Below are 12358 nucleotides of genomic sequence, written 5' to 3'. Positions count from 1 at the left end.
TCAATATATGAGCCAATTTATATGTATATTCAAAGACTGCACAGAATATCCACAATAAAGAAACCAGAAGTAATAATCGTACTGAAACTTTCCAAAATTTTTCATCCTATGACACATCATTAGACTTATGACATCAGAATTTTTTTATCTAACCAATATGAGTCAAATACCTATTATACAAATCAATAAGCAATTCTAGCTCAAATGGCTGAATTCACTTAATCTGTACCAATTTGAATGATGTTAGTTTACACTGATACTTTTCCTTCTCCGTTTCCAACTGAAGAGTTCTGTATTGTTAGGTATAACTAAACATTTGTCAGAAAATGCCATCAGTGCCTGGTCCATGCCCTACCCAATTCAGGTTAAAAGTGTTCATTTATCCAACATTTAGAGAGAATTTGGTGGTTTGCATTACTCAATACAGACGTCCTACTCATAGCAACAAAACCTTGAGTGCCACACACCCCCACCTCCACTGTTCTCATCCATAGGGTATGAGCAAGTTGACTTTAATCCCAAATTGCAGTAGAATACATATCTGAACTAAACCAACATTACATTTTAATCTCCAGGAAATGATTCAAAGATGAGTACATGATTCAAGTTAGGAAAACTAAAACTTGAAAGGCTCAATATCAAGACTTTTATTTGCATCTAAAGCATAGAGATTTGATGTTATGAGGCTGTACAACTGGAGCTGTTTAGAACAAAACAAAGAAAGCAGAAAGTAGAACTGAGGGGTGGCCAGCAGCTCAGATCTGATTACGGCAGCTACAGAATCTAGATCTAATTGTGAATGTTTTAGGTATGAGGCCAAGAAATTCCTTTTTGCTTAAGCTATCTTGTGTCAGGCTTTGGAATCAGAGATTTCGAGATGAATCCTCACTGTTGCTCATTGGTTATGTGGCTCTCAATTATCTTAAAGTATGTGCAAAATAAGTTGTAAGTAAGCAAACGTATATATTCCATCAATAGTGTGTGTACCACACTTCAGGAAACACTCTATTAAACTCATAATACTCAACATTAAACAGGAAGTTTTACATTTTCAACTTAATATGCTTCCATTCTTATCAAATCCAAAACACATGTCATTTCGAAAACACTGGGACTTCGTTGTCACCACATAATAAATAACCAGTAACAGGTGGTTCAAAAGGACAATTGGTAAATATTTTGTATAAGGCACTAAGATTCTAAAAAAAAACAATCAAAATCTGTCTATTCAAACCAAAAGTACAAGTCTTGGTTACAGGGCAAAAAATGTTTCCCAAGTTTTAAAAATACTAATTAACAATTCTAATGTTTTCTCCAAAAAACTCAACATCTTACCTCAAAATAATGGCAATGCCTCGCTGAAAGAGATATTCAGTCAATTTAAATTTTAAAATGTGTTTTTCACTTCTATCTTTAATATACTGAACGCATTAAAAGTTTTTTATGTGAACCTCTAAGCTAATTTGTTTTTCCATGTTTATCAAGTTGTTTACAGAAACAAATGTAGCTTTTGCAAGAATATATGATTTCAATCATACTCATCATTCCCTGTTCACAATATAAACATTCATTTCAGTTCAGTCACTCCATCGTGTCCGACTCTTTGCAACCCCATGGACCACAGCACACCAGGGCTCCCTGTCCATCACCAACATCCGGAGTTTAACCAAACCCATGTCCATTGAGTCGGTGACGCTATCCAACCATCTCATCCTCTGTCGTCCCCTTGTCCTCCTCCCTTCAATCTTTCCCAACATCAAGGTCTTTTCAAATGAGTCAGGTCTTTGCATCAGGTGGCCAAAGTATTGGAGTTTTAGCTTCAACATCAGTCCTTCCAAAGAACAACCAGGACTGATCTCCTTTAGGATGGACTGGTTGGATCTCCTTGCAGGCCAAGGGGCTCTCAAGAGTCTTCTCCAACACCACAGTTCAAAAGCATCAATTCTTCAGCATTCAGCTTTCATTATAGTCCAACTCTCACATCATACATGACTACTGGAAAAACCATAGCCTTGACTAGAGGGACCTTTCTTGGTAAAGTAATATCCCTGCTTTTTAATATGCTGCCTAGTTTGGTCATAACTTTTCTTTCAAAGAGTAAGCATCTTTTAATTTGATGGCTGCAGTCACCATCTGCAGTGATTTTAGAGCCCCCCAAAATAAAGTCAGCCATGGTTTCCACTGTTTCTCCATCTGTTTGCCATGAAGTGATGGGACTGGATGCCATGATCTTCGTTTTCTGAATGTTGAGCTTTAAGCCAAGTTTTTCACTCTCCTCTTTCACTTTCATCAAGAGGCTCTTTAGTTCTTCACTTTCTGCCATAAGGATGGTGTCATCTGCATATCTGAGGTTACTGGTATTTCTCCCAGCATTCTTGATTCCAGCTTGTGCTTCAACCAGCCCAGCGTTTCTCCTGATGTACTCTGCACATTAAGTTAAATAAGCAGGGTGACAATATACAGCCTTGACGTACTCCTTTTCCTATTTGGAACCAGTCTGTTGTTCTATGTCCAGTTCTAACTGTTGCTTCCTGACTTGCATACCGGTTTCTCATGAGGCAGGTCAGGTGGTCTGGTATTCCCATCTCTCTCAGAATTTTCCAGTTTATTGTGATCCACACAGTCAAAGGCTTTGGCATAGTCAATGGCTTTGGCATAGTCAATAAAGCAGAAATAGATGTTTTTTGGAATTCTCTTGCTTTTTCAATGATCCAGCAGATGTTGGCAATTTGATCTCTGGTTCCTCTGCCTTTCTAAAACCAGTTTGAACATCTGAAAGTTCACAGTTCATGTATTGTTGAAGCCTGGCTTGGAGAATTTTGAGCATTACTTTACTAGCGTGTGAGATGAGTGCAATTGTGTGGTAGTTGGAGCATTATTTGGCATTGCCTTTTGTTGGGATTGGAATGAAAACTCCTTTTCCAATCCTGTGGCCACTGCTGAGTTTTCCAAATTTGCTGGCATATTGACTGCGGCACTTTCATAGCATCTTTTAAGATTTGAAATAGCTCAACTGGAATCCCATCACCTCCACTAGCTTTGTTCGTAGTGATGCTTCCTAAGGCCCACTTGACTTCACATTCTAGGATGTCTGGCTCTAGGTGAGTGATCACACCATCGTGGTTATCTGGGTAGTGAAGATCTTTTTGTACAGTTCTTCTGTTTATTCTTGCCACCTCTTCTTAATATCTTCTGCTTCTGTTAGGTCCATACCATTTCTGTCCTTTATTGAGCCCATCTTTGCATGAAATGTTCCCTTGGTATTCCTAATTTTCTTGAAGAGATCTCTAGTCTTTCTGATTCTATTGTTTTCCTCTATTTCTTTGCACTGATCATTGAGGAAGGCTTTCTTATCTCTCCTTGCTATTCTTTGGAACTCTGCATTCAAATGGGTTTATCTTTCTTTTTCTCCTTTGCTTTTCACTTTTCTTCTTTTCACAGCTATTGGTAAGGCCTCCTCAGACAGCCATTTTGCTTTTTTGCATTGCTTTTTCTTGGGGATGGTCTTGCTCCCTGTCTCCTGTACAATGTCACAAACCTCCATGACATTATATTGTAATGTAACATAAACATTACAATATGGTAACATAATTAGATTACTGTATAAAAGCAATCAATCTTCACTATCAGAAATGAGAAATGATGACAGGACCTGTCCCAATAGCCATGGTTCATGCTTTTCCAGGACTGTTTGGACTATTATTATTCTAAGAATGCTAAATTTAACCTTCTAGAAATCCGTAAAACAGATGCAAGGTTGTTTGTGTGGTTCTAGCAACCTGATATAAAGGTTTCAAATAACTATTTTTCATTAAATATTCTTGTTAAGTTACAGTGATTCTCACATGGGAATTAACAGTGGTGATCTGTGATACTTAACCAAACATATTTACTTTAGTCACTCATTACCCTATACATTTTCTTCTGAGACATAGTTGCCATATAATAATCTGGATAAATTTCCTCATTACAGTTAAACTTCAGAAACTTATATTTTCTCTACTGCTAAATTCTCAAAGCACAAACTTTTGGTTCCCAAAAGTAATGTTATGATTTGAGCCAACTTCTGCAAGAAAAATGCTCTAAATGAAGAAGTCAGTTCCTAAGCACAATATTAAGGCAAGATTTTTTAAATTCAAGTTAGAGATGAGTATCATAGCACAACTAATTTACAAAATTATAAATTTCAACCAAGCATGCTGTAATTTAGAAAAAAATACTTAAGTCAAACCCATACATGGAACTATATTAATACACTATATTATATAAGCATCCACCTACAAATTACCAAAAAAGAATCAATAAATTTTTTAAATTTAACTTTTGAAGTGCCCTAAAGTTTAGACAGATGTTATCACAGTTTCTCTGAGATTTTCTCTGAGCAGCTGTTCATTTGGACACGATCCTTATTTATTGATATACTGTGTCCAATGCTAGGGTCATATTTCTTAAACAGGAACTTGGCAACTTCCAGATTCTATGGTAAATATGGACATGTCTCAGCACATCAATATTCATACTATCAGGACACTTTGATCAGACTCTCTTCAACAATGGCTGCATCTTATGTCTTGGCAGCCACTTGTTTCTGCCAATTGAGAAAGATTTTTCTGTATTCAATAAAATTCTCATTAACTGTTCTTACAAAATTACAATTAAGCTAATAGCATCCTCTCACACAAAGACCAGATTGAAGTCCTTGCTTATTTCAACATTTTGGTCACTGTTGCAGGGTTAGCAAAGCTCAGAGAAACAAGGCACAAATTCAGAAGTGTACTCCAAGTAATGCTTGTTTTGACTCTTAATTCTAAGCCTAATCATTATTTTCAATCCCATTGCTAAGGGTGAAAGCTGCTGAAGTGTTTTCAGAATTTACAGAATTAAATTATTTCCCTTTTCGTTAGTCCTAAAAGCTAGACAAATTTACAAAAGACTGGTTTACAGACTGTAAAAATGATGACAATATTCAGAGAGCAGTTAAAATCCAGAATGCCTGCCATAAAAGGTAGTTGGACAGTCTGGCTCATTATCTAGAATTAAACAGTGTTTTATATGCAAAATTAGTGCACCTAATTTTTGTGCCAAGTATCAGAAATCATGTTAACAAACCAACCATTATTAACTCAATCTTAAGAGCAAACTCCCATATCTCTGGGAGAAAATCTTTGTAAAATGTTGTAAATACCCTGGGATTTCCCAGTGGCACAAAGGCAAAAGTTTAATTTAAAGCTATTGGCAATACTGGTATCTAGCAAAAACATGAATGCCTCATCAACCATTTGGAATTCTAACACGGTTTTTTCTTTTGGTGTTTTTCTTCTATAAAGAGCCCAATTTCATCAATATTAAAAATTTGCTGACTATAACAACACTCTGTTCACTAATTTCAGCCCATGTTTTAGAAAAAGTCACAACTAACTTTCTCATCAGGACTGGCAGCTTCACAAAGGACAAGGAGCACACTGCCCAGAGGTATACAATGCATTAACTAAAACCCTCCTACTAGTATAAGAAGAACTGTCTTGAAGACAGTCACCTTTTTCCTTGAAAATGAGGTATTGCAAATAAAGCATTGACGTATACTGAAATCAGATTGAAATCAAAACTCCTAGCTGAGTAACTTTGGTCACGCCATTAATGCATTAAAATATTCACTGACTACATCCTTTGTACCAGGCTTTAAACATCTCAAAGATGAGTAAGACATGTTCCCAGCTATCTGGTGAGACAGAAACACCCAAAGAGGATTATTATGCAAGCTTGTAAAGTACAGAGGCAAGATGGGAGCTCCTCTGAAATGTAGCACATTAACCAGTCTGAAATTTCAGAAGCAGCTTCCTTGAGTTATATCTGATATACAATTTAGAAGGTGGAAAAGGTTTAGGAGTGGAAGGAAAAAAAGATAAGAAAACACATTCCAGGAAGAAGAAACTGCATGAGCAAAGGCTTGGAGGCAAGAAATAGTATGATAAACAGAAGTGAAAATTCAGTTTCAGACTGACTGACATTAACAAGAGCATTTGGGGGAATCATAGGCACTGTGTTGAAGGGATCTCAAGAAAGAAGAGTAAAAGAGAAATTGGAACGTGGAGGACAGAAAACTCTTGAAGGGATTCTTGCTCAGAAGAACAAATAAATGGTGTTGGAATCAGAGAAAGATTAAGAGAAGCAGTTCTTAAGGTGAAAAAAATAACATGCAGGTCAATCAAAATTTGTGGGTCTTAATCTAAGAACCATGGGGAAAGAGAATTTTTTAAAAAGGAGAAAAAACAGGACAATGATGAACACTAAATAACAAAGAACGTCAACCTCTGACTATGGAGACTAGCTGAGGATCAAAGAAAACAACAAATTAAGTAAAACTATTATTTTTTTACTATATGTGAATATTATTGAATGAGAAAAAAGTTAGATAAAAGGAAATTATCAACACCATCAATACTAGCGACAAGTAAAAAGAGATGGAAGAAAGCGGTCTGGTACTAAAAGCAGTATCAATTCAATTTTTTAAACTTTTAATTTAAAAAACCATTCACTGAATGCCTAACATTCAGGTCAACTGGCCCTCCTTCACTATCCCTCCCTTTAAAAGGTTTTTATTTTACTGAACAAAAAAGCCAGGTACAAAACACGCAAGCCTTATAGAGTGCTTGACAGTGAAAGTTGCTCAGTCCTGTCCAGCTCTTGGCCACCCCATGGACTAAACAGTCCATGGAATTCTCCAGGCCAGAATACTGGAGTAGTGGGAGCTGTCCCCCTCTCCACGGGATCTTACTAACCCAGGGATCAAACCCAGGTCTCCCACATTGCAGGCAGATTCTTTACCAGCTCAGCCACCAAGGAAGCCTAAGAATATTGGAGAATATCCCTTCTCCAGGGGATCTTCCTGACCCAGGAATCAAACCAGGGTCTCCTACATTGCAGGCAGATTCTTTACCAGATGAGCTACCAGGGAAGCCCATTGAGTGCTTGCTGCTGCTGCTGCTGCTGCTGTTGCTGCTGCTGCTGCTGCTGCTGCTGCTGCTGCTGCTGCTGCTGCTGCTAAGTCGCTTCAGTCCTCTCCAATTCTTTGGGACCCCATGGACTGCAGCCTACCAGGCTCCTCTGTCCCTGGGGTTCTCCAGGCAAGAACACTGGAGGGGGTTGCCATTTTCTCTCCAATGCATGAAAGTGAAAAGCGAAAGTGAAGTCGCTCAGTCCTGTCCAACTCTTTGGGACCCCATGGACTGCAGCCTACCAGGCTCCTCTGTCCATGGGATTTTCCAGGCAAGAGTACTGGAGTGGGGTGCCACTGCCTTCTCCATTGAGTGCTTGAAGTGAAGTGAAGAAGTGAAGTGAAGTTGCTCAGTTGTGTCCGACTCTTTGTGACCCCACGGACTGTAGCCTACCAGGCTTCTCCGTCCATGGGATTCTCCAGGCAAAAATACTGGAGTGGGTTACCATTTCCTTCTCCAGGGGATCTTCCAGACCCAGGGATCGAACCCAGGTCTCCCGCATTGGAGGCAGACGCTTTAATCTCTGAGCCACCAGGGAAGCCCCATTGAGCGCTTTGTGCAGGTCAAATACCTGACAATACTAGGGAGGTCCCTGCCTGCTTTGCACAGAAAAACATAAATATGTACTATTTTTACATATAACAGTATGTAAAGTATATAAAGTATAATAGTATTTCTTACTGAACCTAAGAAATCAAAGTTGAAAATACTCTTCTAGATGCAGGAGAGGCAATAATTTTTGAAGAAGGAAATTATAAGAATCAGATTTCACTTTTAGTGTGTATGAAAATGATCCAAGACAGTCTGAAATAAGATTCCATACCAGAGTTGCTAGAAAAGAGATTTTTGATATAGCAATGTAAGACAGTGCTTAAATTAGTTCACTGGCAGTGAAGCCAAGAGTAGGGAGTTTGCTATTTGGCTTGCTCTATGGGTAACTTTAAAATAACTGGCATTGTTCTTCCCTATTTTGAAGCTGAAGTACATAAGAGCCCATGGTCTAAAATTAATTAAAATTCATAAATACAGTAAATCAACTGTGATTTTTAACAACTTCAATTTCCTGGTGCACTTCAGCTATCACATATAACCCTCAAGTGTCCATGTAAATGAAGACAGTCTACATGACAGCAAGATGTTTCCAGACACATTTACTACTTTGGAAACCAAGCTTGATGAGTTGCACAACATAATTTCCATAACCAAGCCAAGATTATTTAATTTGAATGGTTAAGACTTAAAAAATATATTGTAAAGCAATCACAAGACAAAGCATTACAGCTTGTTTTTTTGATAGGACAAGGGTACAGTATATTTTTATATATTTCTTATTCCCCTCTTCCCCATGCCCATAAAATTTCTGGAAGGAACAGGCCATCTTTATCCCTCTGCAGCAGTCTCATGATGGTATGAATAAAAGCTCAGTTAAGTACTTGCTAAATTTGTGTACTTAACCAATTCTTGACAATTCAGTAGATTCAAACAAAAAGTTAGTAATGGTTTAAAAAAAAAAGAAAAAAGAAAAGAAAAAAAACTTGGTGGGCAGTAGCCAACAATACAATCACAGATAGTAGAAACCCAAATATTCTAATCACTGTGTTGCCCTAAATATAGAAAGGTCTCATAGTTTGGCCAAGAACAGCACATAAATCAATGCATTATATGAACTTCCTTTCCTGTTTCTCTCAATCCACTTTGAGTCAAAGTATTAAAAAACTGATAATATTCTAAAAAGAATCTGGGGAGAAGGAATAGAACCTTATCTAATGGGATTGTTAAAATTAGAGAAAGCTAAATAATAATACTGATTAAAAGAAAAAGTTGGTATATGTCTTGCAGGTGGACCATTTCTCTAAAGCACCTAATCAATTACTGAACTCAGGAAAGGCAGCTCCTTTCCATTTGTTCCCACAGAAAGTTCTTTCCTGACTGCAACGGGCACCTTTCAGCCTCAGATCGAACCCACTGACAATCTACAAAACGCTGGGAATGAAAAGCGAGAATGCCAATGTTAGAAAAATGATCAAACACCTTCTCAACACAACCCCCTGAATTCAAGTGTCCTAATCCCACAGCTTTACAGGGCATTTCAAAGGCGCTTTACACAAAGAATCCCGCAGGTGCAAAGGGAGAAACTGAAAAGGGAGCCCAGGAGATGCACATGAGGGTAACGCCAGAGAACTCAGGTGTTCCCGAGAGTTTACAAACAGAAGGGCCAGAAGCTTACACATCGAGGGGAGTCTAAGCCGGAAAAAAATTGAGTGCGGAGGAGTTCTAGAGAAGTAAAGAAAAATAAAAATAATAATAACTGGATCACCGACTACTATTAAAAGAGTCAGTCGCCACTTCCGGACCCTACCTGTCAGTAATTCCACTTCCGGCCTCCTCCAAAAGGCCCGCTCCCACCAACGGACATCCAGCACCCAATGAGAGTGTTACCTACTTCCGCGGGGGCTGAATGACGTCATTTAAGTCCTGTCCTTTCCGGTAGAGAGGAGCCTATCGTAGAGCCCGAGACCCGCGCCTCAGGAGGAGGTACCCTGACAGGCCCAACCAAACCGCGGGAAGGGAAGAGAAAGGCAAGCCGGCCGTGCACGCCTCTTCCGCCCTGGGCCCGGAAGGGTGATGTGGCTGGGGCTTCGCCGGCCTCACTATGGTAAGAACCGGGGCTTTGGGGTCGCAACTGAGCTTTGTGCAGGGGCTGCGAACCAGTACTAGGGGTGGAGGGTTGAGTGGCAGTCCCCGGCCGGGGAGCCCTGTCGCTAACTTGACTCTCCTGGGGCTCAGAGGGAGAGATGGGCCCGGGAGCCATGTGGCCCCTGCACGTCCAAACTGGGACAACCAGAGCCGACAGCCCAAGAAAGAACCTCAGGGCCGCAGAGCCCCCTCCTCACACGCAGAGGCTACTTTAATGACTTGTTTCAAAGAAATGCGCTGGTTTGGCTTAACCAGTCGTTACTTATTCTTTGTGGTCGTTTTCAGGCTTTAGAGCTGCCGGGTTTGCGCGCTTGTTGTTTTGCGGTTTGTTATCTCATTGCCGACCTAAGCCAGGTGTTTCGTTGTTGTCAAACAAATTCGAGACATCCCACCTTAATTTTGACTTGTTGAATTAATTGGCCTTTTAGGTCTCTCCAGCTCCATTCTCTCAACTCTAAAGATGCTACTTTATAAGCTGTGATATAATGACTGGAGTTGTCTGTAGAGGTGGCTTTTCTAGAAGCTTACTGTGCTTGGAGTGGTGTCAGGCCTCGGGTCTTCCCTTCCATACGTTATTAAGGTTTCCTGTTTTATTTTGTCTTATTGCAGATTCCTTTAATAGTTTGGGCCTCTTAGAGAAGCTTGAAATAAGCTTGAATAAGTTCACAAGAGAAATGTTTACTTCTCCAAGCTGCGAAAAATACATAAAACCAACGTGGACAAAGGACAGATGAAATAATCAGTAGTAATAGCAAAGATCTCCCAAGCTATGTCTGCAGGCATTTCACCTTTGTCACGGTAAATGCTAACAACCTCTACACCAGGCCCTCGCCATGAATTTAGGAGGTCTATATGCCAGCTGTTGTGTTTATGAGGAAAAGATTCGTGCCTTTTACTATAGTATCAAAAGCAGCCATGACAAAAGCTTTTCTACAGTGAAAAGTTGCTGAGCTTGTGTTCCCAGAAGTTCCTGCAGAATCCCATACAGCATAAAACCCTTAGACTTTGAATCGAAAACTCATTAATTGTTGTTTACTTTGTGCCAGCTACTTTGGTTATAGCTGGAGCATAAGTCACAGTCTTTTCCCTGGAGAAGTTTACAATGTATAGAGGGGATGACATTTTATTGGCAAATTATTCCTTCCTTGGCCGAAGATACTCTCCAGTTCCAAAATCGAACTATCACATGAAAGGACACAAGTGGATAGACTTGTGTCCTGAGTGAGCCATTATTTAACTTAGAAAATGTGGTTCATTTTGCAATCCAAAAAGAGTAATGAGACTGTTACTCTTAATTCTTGCATATATCCTCCTTGAGGCTGAAATGGATTATTTTACTCATAGTACAAGCAGAGATAGATTCTTCTTTTTGTCTTATGTTCTGTTTAGAAGCAAGACATATACCACTTAAGATTAACAGTATTTGAACCATCTGGCCATACTGGTTTATTCAGAGAAACAATAATAACTCTCATTTATTAGCTATTGCTGTGTGCCAGGGTGCATTTGAAAAATCAACTTGAAAGTATTGTCTCCATTCGAAACTTCTGAATAGATGTTTACAGGCGAAGGAAGTCAGGCATGTCAGAAGACTTCATGCTGTTGTTAATGAAAAGAACATAACTGAAAATCAAATATGTCATAGTGGTTTGTTGCTCTCAAATATAATATGCCAATCAGATGGGGGTGGAAAATAGAAATAACTGCCAAGTAATTAATGTTTTCATTCCTGCTCTGTTCCTGTGAGCTTAAGATGTCAGCATTCCAGGAGAAGTACATTGTAGTTGGAAGAGTTACACAGTGAGGTTTCTTTTTGAGTTTGTACCTAAACTTGGTATATTTGCAAGGTAGCCAAGTGATAATGAGATGGTTAAGTGGCACCACTGATTCAATGGACATGAATTTGAGCAAACTGGGAGATAGCGAAGGACGAGGAAGCCTGGCCTGCTGCAACTCAGAGACATGGCTTAGAGACTGAACAACAACCAGTGATTATGACTTATAGCTGAATTACTGTATTTTAATGAATCCATTTTTCTTTTTAGAAAGAACCATTCAGTTTTTAATATCCTCCTTCTAGTGCATTCTTCTCCCCCTCGCCCCCCCCATAATTCTATTTATTTATTTTTGCCTGTGCTGGGTTTTTGTTGCTGCAAGTGAGGGCTACCGTCTAGTTAAGATGTGCGAGCTCCTCATTGCAGTAACTTCTCTCATGGCAGGGCACGAGCTCTAGGTACACAGACTTCAGTAGTTGCGGCTCCTGGGCTCTACAGCACAGGTTCAGTGGTTGTGGCACAGACTTTTATAGTTGTTTGGTGGCAGGTGGGATATTCTGAGATCACGGATTGAGAACCTGTGTCTCCTGCATTAGCAGGCAGATTCTTTACCACTGAGCCACCAGGGAAGCCCCCAGTAAATCCGTGTTTTAAAATGCATTTCAAGGACATTAAATGTTTATCAGCAATAATAATTTACAACTATCAGAGCATAAGCAGTATAATAACTATATCATTTATGAATTAATACTTTTAAAAACTCCAGAAAACCTAGTTCTCCCTAACTTAAAGTTCTTCAAGATTCATCTCCAGTTTCATCTCTTCCAAAGAAGGTTTCCCTGTACCTTAAGTTTTCTTCTACTCCTTTTAGGTGTTTATTTGGACATCCGT

The 12358-nt window shown here is 39.3% G+C and overlaps 2 protein-coding genes across 2 annotated transcripts in view; one reads left to right on the top strand and one right to left on the bottom strand.

Moving 5' to 3' along the window:
- The window catches only part of XRCC4 (X-ray repair cross complementing 4), a 282226-nt gene extending 272822 nt beyond the window's left edge, over positions 1-9404 (bottom strand). The window contains exon 1 of the mRNA XM_068980715.1: positions 9355-9404. The gene's annotated coding sequence lies outside the window, so the exon portion shown is untranslated. The remainder of the gene's footprint in view (positions 1-9354) is intronic.
- A 174-nt stretch (positions 9405-9578) lies between these two features.
- The window catches only part of TMEM167A (transmembrane protein 167A), a 42932-nt gene continuing 40152 nt past the window's right edge, over positions 9579-12358 (top strand). Inside the window, exon 1 of the mRNA XM_068979541.1 lies at positions 9579-9651. Within this exon, the coding sequence (XP_068835642.1) occupies positions 9649-9651 (3 nt within the window). The 5' untranslated portion in view covers positions 9579-9648. The remainder of the gene's footprint in view (positions 9652-12358) is intronic.

Source organism: Capricornis sumatraensis, chromosome 9, assembly GCF_032405125.1.
Source record: "Capricornis sumatraensis isolate serow.1 chromosome 9, serow.2, whole genome shotgun sequence".
NCBI classification, from domain to species: Eukaryota; Metazoa; Chordata; class Mammalia; order Artiodactyla; family Bovidae; genus Capricornis; species Capricornis sumatraensis.
Note: the sequence above shows the minus strand (reverse complement) of the source record. Positions and strands in the feature narration are given on the sequence as shown.